Consider the following 14,599-nt stretch of genomic DNA (forward strand, 5'->3'; position numbering starts at 1 on the left):
CACCACTAAGTTTCAACGCAGCCGATGAATTTTCCATTTTTCGGATTTATGTTTTTCTTTTTTTATGTATATATACTCGAGCTTCTTTTTCACCTTTTTTTCAGCTTTTCTTTTTTTTTATTTTCGTTGGCCGCGGCAAACTACCGACACAGGCTCTTCAACACTGACTTTTTTACTGGCGAAATACTCACGAAACAAGTGATCTGGGCCATAACCTGATGTTTTGCAGAATTGCGTGGATGTTAATTAAACACCGAAGTACTTCTAGTCAGTTTTATTTTAAAAGAAAACTCAATAATTCTACAAATAACTTAAACATCAAAATCAACATTTATTTTTCTTTTGACACTTATTTTTGCTTACAGTTGACATCTGACACTTATATAACATTGTTTCCAACTACATCATACAATAACAAAAATCCCCTAGATTTGCCGTTGCTTATTTTTACTGGGTATTCAACATGTCATGTGTCGTATATTAATATTGTACACGGATTATACGACATAAGAATCATCGAAAAGCCTTTTTGGACATCGATTTGAAAAATATCACCACTGACATGGTGTCCATTTTTTTCGAATCCTGAAAAAACTAATAAATATTTTTTAAAAATTTAAACGCAGAATGAAAGACTAAATTATTATCGAGGGCCGAAAGTGAAAGTCCCTTAGAATAAATAAAAAGGTTCTTTTTAATGAGATATTTGAAATTAAAAATCACACTACATTTTCTCGTAGTTTTTTACCCCTGTAACTTATTAAAATAAATATTATAGAAGTTTTCAGGGACTTTCGGCCCTCGGCAAGAACGTAATCTTTTATTGTGCGTTTAAATTTTTCAAAAATACTTATTAGTTTTCTCAGGAGTCGAGAAAAATGAATGCCATTTAAATAGCATTGGAGCCGAAACGATGTAACGATCCCCTTAATAATTATTGAATGTTTTAACTCATAATCAATTAGAACAACTTTTTAAATTCTAGATAATTTTTCATTATCTTCAAAGTACATATTGAAAGTACTGTTACGACTTTACTGATTTATTATTTTATCTTTATTTATAATTTATATTCTTTATTTTTACGTATTTACACAGACATATTATTTAGTTGATTTATTACATACAGTGAGGACGATTGAGTTGGAATAAATTCATTTTCTGGAGAATGCTCGACTCTGGAGATAAATCCCGAAACAGGTCGATTTTTATTTTTAAATTGGGACTTTTTGGCATATATATAATACTAGTGACGTCATCCATCTGGGCGTGATTTTTTGAAGTGAATTTGGTCAGACTGTAGTTGCCTTGTCGTAAGGATTGGGGGCGTTCTAGTTCTAAGCCGCTTCAGGCTTGTTTTTGTTTTTTTTTATTTATATAAAACTTTACAATAATTTGGTCCTTTTTTTCTTTTTAGAGCTCGAATGAAAAGTGGAGTAAGGTTTTTGGAAGCAGTTCCAACGGAAGGAATTCCTTGGAATATTACCATTGATATTAATCCTCGTCATACTAGCGCCACTGTGACTCTCGTCAGAAAGGAACCTCCTGATGCTGATATACCGGTAACACCAGGAGAGTAAGTATATTTACCTTTATGTTTTTATGTATTCGCGGTGTGCAAGTACTTGGAAGGGAAACGAGAAACGACCGTGCGCGAGTCGCGGAGAAATATTGCAACTATCTTAAATAATTCTGAAATTGTCAAATTGACGTATATTTCATACCTTCTGTCAATGAAGCAGAAAAATTATATATTGTTCCACAATATTGATATGATATGCAATTATTATATAAAGGTAAATTTAAATAATTCTATTTCGCTTGCAGTACTGCATTTTAATAACTAATTTTATTTACTACATACAATTGTTTACGTTTTGATAGCCTAACCTGAATCTTATTTTTTCTTCTTATTATTTTTTTGGGCTATGGCCTTGACAATTATCCAGTAACCAGGACTAATATAATTGGCCAATATAATTAAAAGTGCGAATAAAGTTGCAGAGCGTAGAAATAGGGGTCGCTTTGCCGAACTTGCACGGTCCCAATAGGCAGCTAATATACAAGACTCGCTGAGTAAAGTAGAGAAAAATAACAATAGCGAATTGTCTTCTTTCTTGTTTAAGAATCTTTTTAGTAAAACTTGGTTTTGTAATCTTAGCGTTATGGAACTCTTCACTTGGCTTATCGAAATATCCGAAGACGCCACTGAAAATTACGACGGCAGTAAAGTGGTTTGGTCTGCTAGATTTGAACCTCATCTGGAGCAGGAAACGGAGAGTGAGATTCGCAAAGAAAGTAGAAAGTTGATATCGCGGTTTGAAATCCAGAAAGACGACATTCAAGCAGTTGTTCCCATTAGCAAGGTAAGTGTAGCATTATATTTAGGTATATTTAGCTTAAAAAGTCATTAGCACACTGTAGGACAATATACTGGTTATTTGAATAGTTTACTTACCTTTATCTCTCCCGTGGCGCTACTAGTCCAGAGTAATAAGGATTTTCTCGGGACACTCAAAGATCCAGGTAGCTGACTACTTTTTTAGTTATTGTAGGAGATCTATAGGAAGAAAACCTACCTGTTTCCTGCCTAGAGTTCGCGTCCGTTTTTTAATTATTAACAATTTAGTGCAAAAATCGCGATTTTTTCGATTTTTTGCACTCCATTCAAAAGCTAAATAGTTGACATAAAATTACACAATTCAGTTTTTTAGAACATTGAAAAACCTTCAAAATGCCGATTTTTGAAAGTTAAAAAGTTAATTTGTTGCTACGCAAACTGCAAAATAAGTGAAAATTGTTATTTGTTAATAACTTTTACTAAAACTACCTTAGAACTTTAGTGTTTCACCCAAAGTTGGGTATTGGTGTACTTAACAAACCTTCAAAATTTGAGACCGATCCATTAATTAGTTTAAGGGTTATTCTATTTGTTTATCCCAGATACCTTTATTTTGCCATAAGATAACACAGAAAATAATGAAGATAGGGCAATTCTGAGTATGCCAAATGAAAGTAGAAGAGTGATAGTATCAAAATGTATTAAAAAAAGATAAAAAAATAATTAATATAGTCAAAAATCCTAATGCCAAATTTTTGAAATTTTGTAGTTTATAAACATTTAGAATAACTTTAAAAATGTTGTCCGTAGAAACAATCTTTCTATATATTCGAAAAGATAGTATTTTAACACGAATTTTCAAATAAAAAAAATTTAGCCTGGGTTCATTTGGGACAAAGTTAACCATATGTTTTTTTTTTTAATTGAAAGCTAATTTGTTAATAATAATTAAGGAATCTTATTAATGCCATTTTAAAGAATAGGATTTGTAGTTTTTTTTTAATTTGCACAAATATTGTACCTTCACAGCACCCTCTACGATTTTTCAAAAATGTAGTTCAAACGTTTACTAGTGGGAACCTACAAATCCCCCGAGTTAAAATACCGAAAAAGCAATTTCAAACGAATATAATTTTCTGTATCTCCGGATCAACTCAATGGATTTTGATCTTTCTTTTTTTAATTTATATGTAATTTCTACGTACATTACAAATATGCAATTTGTTTATAAATTTATTAGTTAATAAACAGTCTAACTTGTTTAAACAATTCTTGAAAAAATATTTTTTTTAAATCTATTTTTTTGATCATAGTATCATTAATGATCATAGAAAAAGTTAAAGTACACTTTAATAAATAAATGATTTTTATTAGATAATTATATATTGAAGATAATTTATTTATTAAAGTATACCTTAACTTTTTATATGATTAATAACCATAGTATGATTAAAATCATGAATTTTTGGAAAAAAATTATTTTTTTAAAAATTGTTTAAACAAATTGGACTGTTTACCTATTAATTAATAAATGTCTAGACAAATTGCATATTTGTAATGTACAGAAAAATTACATACAAAGTAAAAAAAACGATCAAAATATATTCAGTAGATTCCGAGGTATAGAAAATGATAGTGTGTAGTTTTAAGTTGCCTTTTTTAGTTTTTGAACTCGTGCATTTGTCGACTCCCAGCTCCCCCTTCACTTACCACGACTAGTCTCCAATTGAACTACATTTTTAAAAATTCGTGTAAAATGCCAGCTTTTCTAATATGTAAAATGATTTTTTCTACGGACAATATTTTTAAAGTTATTCTAAATGTTTATAAACTACAAAATTTCACAAATTTGGCATTAGGATTTTTGACTATATTAGATAAGTTTTTTATCTTTTTTAGTACATTTTGTTTTCTACTTTCATTTGGCATACGCAGAATTGCCCTATCTTCATTATTTTCTGTCTTATGTTATTGCAAAATAAAGGTCTCTGGGATAAGCAATTAGAATAACTCTTAAACTAGTTAATGGATCGGTCTCAAATTTTGAAGGTTTGTTAAGTACCCCAATACCCAACTTTGGGTGAAACACTAAAGTTCTAAGGTAGTTTTAGTAAAATTTATTAACAAATAACGATTTTTACTTATTTTGCAGTTTGCGTAGCAACAAATTAACTTTTTAACTTTCAAAAATCGGCATTTGGAAGGGTTTTTAATGTTCTAAAAAATTAAATTTTGTAATTTTATGTCAACTATTTAACTTTTGAATAGGGTGCAAAAAATCGAAAAAATCGCGATTTTTGCACTAAATTGTTAATAATTAAAAAACGGACGCGAACTCTAGGCAGGAAACAGGTAGGTTTTCTTCCTATAGGTCTACAATAACTAAAAAAGTAGTCAGCTACCTGGATCTTTGAGTGTCCGGAACATGGTCTATTTCTAGCTTATTATCCTGGAGTATACAGCTGAAGTCGGGCCCTGGCCTCCCCCAGCATCCGCCTCTCTCTCCCTGGCTGCTCTCCTCCAGTTGTCCACCATCAATATCTCTTTGGCATCGGTTCTCACTTCGTCTATCCACTTCTTTCTTTGTCTTCCTACTGGCCGACGTCCCACCATAGGGCTTTTCATTCACAGTCATTTGTTTCGAGCTTCTGTCATATGTCGTATAATCCGTGTATATTAATATTATACACAGATTATACAACATATGACAGAAGCTCGAAACAAATGGCAATCGATGAAAAGCCCTATAGTTCCGCTAAGCGTTCACTAGGTGTTCTGTCACTATCCATTCTTATAAGGTAACCTACCCAGCGCAATCTTTGTATTTTTGCATAATTTGCTATAGAAGGTTCTTGGTAATATTGGTATAACTCGTGGTTGAACCTTATTCTCCATATAACATTGTCGCAAATTAGTCCCAATATCTTCCTTAATAACTTTCAAAAGTATTAATAATACTTGTTGTCTTTTCTGTCATGATCCATGTTTCTACGCAATATGTGGCTATTGGTCGTATGATGGTATATATTTTAAACTTTACTTCCCTATGGATGTATGGTATGGTATGATAATGGAATTATCCCTGGACAAAAAATCCCCGGACAAAAAATCCCCATAAAGAATCCCGGACAAATAATCCCCACAAATTTTTGGACAAAATATCTCCACAAAAAATCCCGGACAAAAAATCCCCAAGAAATATTTGCTGCCGAACAGTTCTCTAAAAATTTTCCCGAAATTTTACCAAATCTCAAATTCCAATTCCATGCTGAAAACTTCAAATTTTACATGACAAAAGAGTGTGAGTTTTTTTTAAAATCGTGGAAGGTATAAGGAATGAGCTAAGGCCCCGTTCTCATGAAAGGCGCTTTACGCGTTTTGATAACGTGCGATTACAACTACATACATTTTACTGAAGACCGTTCACATGCCAACGCGCGTTTTAATGACCTCAAAACGTTCACATGCTAACGCGCGTTTTAGTTCATTAAAACGCGCGTTGGCATATGAACGGTCTCAAATAAAATGTATGTAGTTGTAATCGCGCGTTATCGAAACGCGCGTTAAGCGCCTGTCAAGAGAACGCGGCATAGCTCATTCTCCATAATATATTCCACGATTTTTGAAAAAACTCACACTCTTTCGTCATGTAAAATTTGAAGTTTTCATCATGGAATTGAAATTCGAAATTTGGTAAAATTTCGGGAAAACTTTCAGCAGAAAATATTTCTTGCGGATTTTCTGTAGGGATATTTTGTCCAAAAAAATTTGTGGGGATTATTTGTCCGGGATTTTTTGTGGGGATTTTTTGTCCGGGGATTATTTGTCCTAGCTTCAAAAAATATTAAACAGAGTCGGTGCCAGCCTGTTTTAGCCCTTTAGTTATCTGGAAGGTATCTGTCAATTGATTTTGAACTCTATTTATTATAATCGGTTTGTTGAAAATGTATAAAGATTTGGTAGATACCTATCTATGTCGTGCTCCCAGGCTTTAACCAATATTTGTTTTACTAGTACACCGTCCTGGTCTGAATCTGGCCTGGTATTATACTATGACTTGTTCTGTAAAGTGACTAAAAACAAGCTTTATATCAACTCTTGATTATTTTTTATTTAGAATTGGGAAGTCTTAAACACGGCAGTTCTCACTGGTCTTCAAGTTTCCCAGGCTATGAAAGTGTTTATAGTGTCTCAAGCAGGAAAAGCAGCTGATGTCACCTTCCAATCATCTTGTCATTCTGAGGATGAAAGCGTTTTGAAGGTAATGTAGATATAGTAGAGCGTCGATTATCCGAACTAATTGGGGGACAGAGGTGTTCGGAAAATCGATTTTTTCGGATAATCAAACTATATTGATATAGCAATATTATTTATCCATATTCGAATGAAAGCCTTATTTACATATCTTTAGTGACAAATAGGATAGAAATTAAACAAAAAAGTGCTGTATTTGCAACAAAATGAAGATTTTTAAGCATTAAAAAATTTCATAGAAAGGACAATACGCTTTCGTTTAGGCATTTTCAATCGAGTTTTTACACAAGTTGGGAGTTCGGATAAGCGGTCGTTCGGTTGATCGACGTTCGCATAATCGACGTTCTACTGTATATATTAAACCATAAACGATTAACAGCTTTATTTTTGTTTTTTATTTAATACTGTTTATATCCATATAAAAGACTTGTTCTAAGACTGAATACAGTTTTTATAACTCGGACAGCGCCGCAGTCCCATAGTCACCATTTGTTTTGTGTACTCGGATTTATCAGAAAGATGTCATAACAAAAACATCTACAATGTTGTCAACCATAAAATAATGTCTGCGAATCTTTTTATTACTGTGACTAGCCTCAAAGCACCATCATAATCCTTGTGAAATCGTTACGGTTATGGAAAAATCATTATATACTAAAATCACAATAAAGATGCACTAGAAATAAACAAACCATGTCACGTTGAATGTTACGAGGAGCACTCCCGAAAGTCCCGAATCATGATTTACAATATATAAACTTTGTACCTAAATCATGATTTGGGATTTACAATGTATATACATTGTAAATAATGATTTGGAGTGCTCCTTGTAGCATTCAACGTATTTGGTTTGTTTATGTCTAGTGCATCTTTATTGTGATTTTAGTGTAGGCAATGACATGGTAGATAAGTAGGTAAATGGGATGTAGCTAGCTTGTAGAAATGGTGAAATAATGTATGTTGCGTTGAATAACAAAGCGAACAATCTTTACTCATAATGGAAGAATGGGCACAGAACGTTCAGGATAGCGTACAAGAAGAAATACTTAATATGCTAATACCTTTTATTTACTTTTAAGTTATTTTTTACTTTAAAATAACTTTACTGGAATTTTTTTCATTTTTTAGGTATCTTCATCATGTGGTTCAGTTTATGTGGACGGAAGCGAGGCCAGGGGATCAGTAAATGGATCTGTGATTGTCAAATACGGAACATACACTGGTTTAGCTCAATTTACAGTATGGATGCCGGAATTTCCACTAGATTTATCAGTCGCCGACACAAGATTGTCTCAACTTAAATCATGGAGAGTACCAGACTACAATCCCATGTAAGTTATTATAAAAATAGTTGGTGTTTTTAATATTTTAGGTGTTAGTCATTAACTCAGAAGTGTAATTATTCTCTTCTTCTTCTTCTTCTTCTTCTTCACCAGACTACAATCCCATGTAAGTTATTATAAAAATAGTTGGTGTTTTTAATATTTTAGGTGTTAGTCATTAACTCAGAAGTGTAATTATTCTCTTCTTCTTCTTCTTCTTCTTCACCAGACTACAATCCCATGTAAGTTATTATAAAAATAGTTGGTGTTTTTAATATTTTAGGTGTTAGTCATTAACTCAGAAGTGTAATTATTCTCTTCTTCTTCTTCTTCTTCTTCTTCTTCTTCTTCATATGCCTCATCCTTTAAGGACATTGGCTATCATCATGGCCCATGTTACTCTGTCTGCGGCGGTTCGGAAGAGTTCTTTCTCTACCCCACTGCTTTAAAATTTTCAGCTAGGACGTGCGTCGTCTACCCGGTTTTCTTTTTCCTTACACTTTCCGTTGTGTAACGCATCAACTCATATTTTTAATTTCGTAGTATGTGCTAAAGTAGCTCATTTTTGTTTCATTCATAGTGTTGAGTATTTCTTTTTTCCTCTTTCTTAATATTTCCATGTTTGTTACGTGTTTTTCCATGATATTTTCCACATTCTTCGATAACACCACATCTTCAAAGCTGGCAAGGCTTTTCATTTGTGTCCGTAATTATTGTCCATGCTTCAACTTCATATAAAAGGACAGAGAATACGCAGCATCTCAATACTCTAGTTCTTATTTTTCTATTTCCAGTTTTGCATTGCATAATACTGTTTTCATCTTATTGAAAGCTCTTCTGTCGTCTCAATGCGTCGTTTTATTTCGAGGCTTCGGTCCCATTGTTTATTTAGCTCACATCCCAAATAATTGTATCTGGCTACTTTCTCTAAAGCTTTACCTTTAACGTAGATTGTTTCGTCTTCAATCTTATTCTTACTGACAGTCACGATTTGTTTTTTTTTTTTTTTATTCGGATCAATTCCATACATTTCGCAGTACTGCTTAGTGCGATCAATCAAAATTCGCAGACCTTCTATGCTGTCCACAAAGAGTATTGGATCGTCTGCATATTTGAGATTATTCACTAGTATTCCGTTATACTACGGTTGGCGTAGCTAAGCGGTAGTGTGCTTGGCTCGCGTGCCGGTGGTCCGGAGTTCAAATCCTACCCCCGCCCCGGCAAGAACAACTAGACATTTTTAAAATGTTTATAGGTCCCAGGTCGACTCAGCCTGAATAAAATTAGTACCTTGGGTAAAACCAGTGGTAATAATAGGCGGTTGAAGCGTAGCACTGGCCCTGTTACCTTCCTTGTATACCGTAGGCCCTAGATATAGCAGACTACCCTGCTATACTCCCAAAGCCACGTGCGCGGTATAAAACGGGAGACTATTATTATTCCGTTAATTGATATGCCGTCATTGGTGTCTTCTAGTGCCTTCTCAAAACTTTCTTCTGAGAAGAAATTAAAAAGTAGAGGGGGTAGTACACATCCTTGTATTCCCCTTCTTATTGGAATCTCTTTAGATTTTAGTTGGTCTACTCGAATTATGGATTTGCGATATCGCTATAAATTTGTAATGATTCTCACATCCTGATCATCTATTTCTGTGTTCCGTAATATGTTTGCAATCCTTCTGTGTTGTATTTTGTCGAAGGCTTTCTCAAAGTCAACGAGCATATATTTACATCACATTTGACATCTTGACACCGTTCTATGAATGTTTGTATAGTAAGTAATGCCTCTCTTGTGCCAATTCTTCTCTCAATTCTTTATATTTGTTTTTGTATAACATATCAATTAGATTAAATGAAAAGTTAAATTTAAGGTATGTCCATATTAAGTAATGGAAATGTGTTAATTTAATAATATAACAAAATTTTGGTTATTAATTGAGTACTGTTATTCATTAAAGTTATTAATATTAATAAAAAATTTTAATTAATATAATTTTTGTTTATATCAGATTAACAAAATCCAAAAGAAGACGAAAGAGATCATTCGATACCAACTGGGGTGTATCATCAATCGACGAAACTGGCAACGTCGTAGAAAAACCAGTATGCCGGTTAAGATATCAGCAAACGTCTGTAGATGTTTACGCCCATTTCCTTGCTTCGGATCATTCCTCTGGCAGAACGACTTACTTAATAAACAGAAGAACTTACCTTCGTGTTACTGATCTGGTACTACCTTGGTTAAGAGTCAGCGATCCCAGGATTGCCAGTCTTCACGGAAGAGTACTACAAGGAAGAAGTGTTGGCAGAACTGAAGTACAGGTTAGTATATTATTTTGCTTAATTTTTTTTATTCATTAGATTTTACCAAGTACCTAGGTAAAAATTTTAGGTTTTTTCATCACCTTTTGCTGCCCTATAATCTCTATTTCGCTTATTAATATGGATCTGTTCCTTGATGTCATTGTTCTGCTTGTCTTTATTTTTGCACACCTTATTTTCACCTATTCTCACATCTACGACATTTATAATTGTATCCAAATCATCATAATTGTTTTGTCCTTGTTTTATTCTATTTGTCACCTTGATATTCATTGTCTTTTTCTATATAAAGCTGTGAGATTTTAAGAGCTAATTTCTATGTGAATGAATTGAAAAGAAAAGTACCTTAAAAGTATCTAAAGCATTTAATTCCTAGTTGAGAGCTTTCGGCTTAAAATGCCATCTTCAGAGTCTGTATGTCATCTCAAGACTGTTCAGATGGATGGGTGCTTACCGGCGGGCGGATTTTCGACACCAAATCGTGTTTATTACCTGAGGTAATTGAAGGGTCAAATTTTATTTCGGGAAAAATCGACACCGTGCCGTAAAGCAGGTAAGCTGTCATAATGAAAGTTTTGTGTTTTTAAACCATCCTGAATTTAACATAATTATTGTATTATCATATGAAACAAATATTCATTTGTTGTATAAATGAAAACTTTGTATATGGATGGTATATTTTCATACAGTACCAAATTTTGTCTCCAATTATTTACTTTGCATGGCTTGGAAAATGGACTGTTCCTTTAGCATACTGTTTGTTAAAGGACAAATAATTGCCAATGAGATACAAAGTCTAAGATTTTGTAAAACATTTCAATTATTAGAGCCAACTGAAATATTTGTGGACTTTGAAAAAGCAATTCATTGTGTTTTAATGGATATGTGGCCCAATGTAAAAATTAGCGGATGCCGTTTTCTATTACATTAAAACTGGTTTAAAAAAATTCAATATTTGGGTTTGGTACAAGAATATGACGATATAAATTCAGAAATTGAAAAATCCCGTTGAAGTTGAATAATATTTCCACCACAGATATGGTCTAATCAGAATCCGTCTATTGCGAGGAACACGAATGCCTGTGAATCATTTTATTCAAGGTTTCATTCTTCTATTTTTATTTTTATTGAAAAGTTAAAAGAATTCTGCCAAAATAAATACCGCATTTATACTCAGTCCTGTTGGACAGGGAATTGGGCAGGGAAGTGGGCAGCGTGAATGTGTAAATAGCTCACTCGCGCTGCTCATGCTCATGCTACTGCCATTGCACGACGATGCCTCAAAAGTCGGTTTTCGAGATGGAAGTCAAAGGACTGGCAGCGCGAGCGCGAGTAAGCATTCACATTCAACTACTCACTCTCTCACTTGCCGCTTTGCCGTAGTAGTTTACAAATATCGAATTACGTATAGACGAGGCAACGAAGCATTAAACCTAGGAATTTTGTGCAGTAAGATGAATCGTCATGCAACTTTTTGCATTCGATTCGTGAGAGTGCCAGGCAATTTTGTGAACTAAACTGATCTCCGGCAAAAAATTTTGCGCATGAGAAAAAGCATCTTTAAAGTGAATCTCGAAGAGATGGAAAATGAAAAATTTAGGACTCAGGAAATATTGACGAAAATAAGTTAAATTTTGACGCTTAACACGAACTCGTCGCCTGGGACGACCGAATATCTCGCGGGACAATCGAATAATTCGCGGGACGATCGAATAATTCGCGAAATGAAGATTGGATCGCAAAATTGAAAAATACATGCAATATTTTTCAAAAATCTATCGAATGACACTAAACACGACCACCCCACTCCACCCCCTGGAGCTGGGGTGGGGGTAACTTTAAAATCTTAAATAGAAACCCCATTAGTTATTGCAGATTTGGGTTGCTTACCTACAAGTAAGCAACTCTTATTCGAGACATTTTTTATAATTGTGGATAGATGGCGCTATAATCGGAAAAACACTATTTATTAGCCTATAAATACTATTTTTTTTTCGTGATACCATAGGTAAATTATAGAAACGGTCTAATATCCTCGAGAAATACACTTCCAAATAAAAAACCAAAAAATACCTCTTATATATTTAAGAACCTATCGAATAATATAAAACACGACCCTCCGCTCCACACCCTGGAGGTGGGGTGGGGTGTAATTTTAAAATCGTAAATAGGAGTCCCCATTTTTTATTGCACATTTGGATTCCTTACGTAAAAATAAGTAACCATTGTTCGAGAAATTTTTTCGAATTATGGATAGATGGCGCTATAATCGGAAAAACACTATTTATTAGCACCATCTATTAACAATTCTAAAAAATATTTCGAATAAATATTACTTATTTTTTCATGAGGAATCCAAATCTGCAATAAAACATGGGGATTCCCATTTAAGATTTTAAAGTTAACCCCCACCCCACCTCCAGGGGGTGGAGTGGAGAGTCATGGTTGATGTTATTCGATAGGTTCTTAAAAAATATTAAATACGTATTTTTTGGTCTTTTATTTGGAAATGTATTTCTCGAGATATTAGACCGTTTCTATAATTTACCTATGTTATCACGATAAATCGTTTTTTCCGATTATAGCGCCGTCTATCCACAATTCGAAAAAATTTCTCGAATAATGGTCGCTTATTTTTACGTAAGCAATCCAAATCTGTAATAACAAATGGGCGTTTCCGTGTAAGATTTTAAAGTTACTCCCACTCCACCTACAGGGGATGGTGTGGGGGGTCGCCTTTAGTGCCATTCGATAGATTTTTGAAAAATATTAAACGCGTATTTTTCAGTTTCGATCCAATCTTCATTTCGCGAATTATTCGATCGTCCCGCGAATTATTCGATCGTCCCAGGCGACGAGCTCCACCCTGGGCACCAGGTACCTTGGAGAACATAGCCGTCATTAAATTTGTGTTCACTGACCTCCAAAACCCCCAAATATAAAAATTGAACGTATATTCCGTCAATATTTCCTGAGTTCTAAATTTTTCATTTTCCATCTCTTCGAGATGCACTTTGAAAATGCATTTTCTCATGCACAAAAGTTTTTGCCGCAGAGCAATTTAGTTCACAAAATTGCCTGACACTCTCTCGAATTGAATGCAAAATGTTGCATGACGATTCATCTTACTGCACAAAATTCCTAGGTTTTTGCCTTTTTAGTACTTCGTTGCTTTGTCTAGTAGGAAACCTTCTCGATGGAGCTTTTACCACCCTGAGCAGATGGGGCGGGAATTACAAACTTTAAAATTCCCTCATCTTCCGATAGTCTTGGCACCCGCATGGCTTATAATTTTTAAAAGCCTCGGAGGTTGTTACCAGAGAAGTTTCCCACTGTTTTCAATCTGGTGGTATGTAGAATGACATTTTATTGTCGTTTTATGTATTATTAGATTGAAAACTTAGTTTGTGACAAAAAAAATGTTTGATTCATGTTGGAAATTAAAAGCTATATTAGAGAAAATTATAAAAACTAAAGTTTTTACTTTCGCTTCTGAGACAATTAGAAAAAACTAATTTACTCATAGGTTTGGGGTATCAGAGTGGTTATTGAGATGATTTTGAGATTAGCCGATTCCTTTCTTTACTGAAGTTTGCTCAGTTTATGTACACGCGGTGTACATACCCAATTTTTCTAAGAATTTTCTATACCACATTAGTAGTACGTTTATTACCAGTCGTATTACTGACCCATGACCTTTTTTCCTTGTGATCGATTTTAAGATATCCTTTGGCAATGTATGATAGATATTTCTAGGACATTATACTGAATGTCATCCAAAAGAAAGTGGGTTAATTTCGATGCTGTAATGGCATGCAGCCAGACCAGACGACGGCGTTATAGTTACGTTATACATACTTGGAAATAGAAATCAATGAACGTTTTTGAGTGCTTCCGGGAAACTAGGAGAATAATTAATTCTTGTCTGACTCTTCGAGTAAAAGATTTCATGTAAACAATGTATGGACAAGAAAGTACGTACTGATGTGGAAAGAAACTCTAATCGCAATCCTATGTTACTATTTTTTTTTTAGTTTGAAATTATTGTTAACTCCGAAACCGGTCGGAAAACTTCTTGTTTTAAGTTCTGGTCATAGTTTTAATTTTATGGCAGTTGATCTTTAAGCCTATTTTTCTCAATTCGTTATTCAACTATTCAATCATTTTTTGCAATTCTTCTTTTTTACTAGATATGAGTACGATGTAATCAGCATATCGCAAATGGTTCATATATTCACCGTTTATATTACTACCACAGATTTGATGAAATGGTATCTCCTGTCTGACTCCCCAGTTAGTACAAGTAATGAAGCTTACAATAGAACAAAACCTCGCAATTTTTACAGAATGGATCGATTTGC

At 33.8% G+C, this 14,599-nt stretch overlaps 1 protein-coding gene across 2 annotated transcripts in view; it reads left to right on the forward strand.

The window, feature by feature from the left end:
• Window positions 1-14,599, forward strand: part of LOC114330029 (transmembrane protein 132E) — a 260,229-nt gene that overhangs the window by 179,788 nt on the left and 65,842 nt on the right. For both annotated transcript variants that reach the window (XR_003652410.2, XM_028279327.2), the window contains exons 5-9: window positions 1,418-1,576; window positions 2,162-2,366; window positions 6,459-6,602; window positions 7,724-7,926; window positions 9,926-10,238. Coding sequence is in view for 1 of the 2 variants with exons in the window: in XM_028279327.2 (XP_028135128.1) it covers window positions 1,418-1,576; window positions 2,162-2,366; window positions 6,459-6,602; window positions 7,724-7,926; window positions 9,926-10,238 (1,024 nt within the window). In the remaining variant the exon portion in view is untranslated. The remainder of the gene's footprint in view (window positions 1-1,417; window positions 1,577-2,161; window positions 2,367-6,458; window positions 6,603-7,723; window positions 7,927-9,925; window positions 10,239-14,599) is intronic.

This window comes from Diabrotica virgifera, chromosome 1 (genome assembly GCF_917563875.1).
Source record: "Diabrotica virgifera virgifera chromosome 1, PGI_DIABVI_V3a".
Taxonomy (NCBI): Eukaryota; Metazoa; Arthropoda; class Insecta; order Coleoptera; family Chrysomelidae; genus Diabrotica; species Diabrotica virgifera.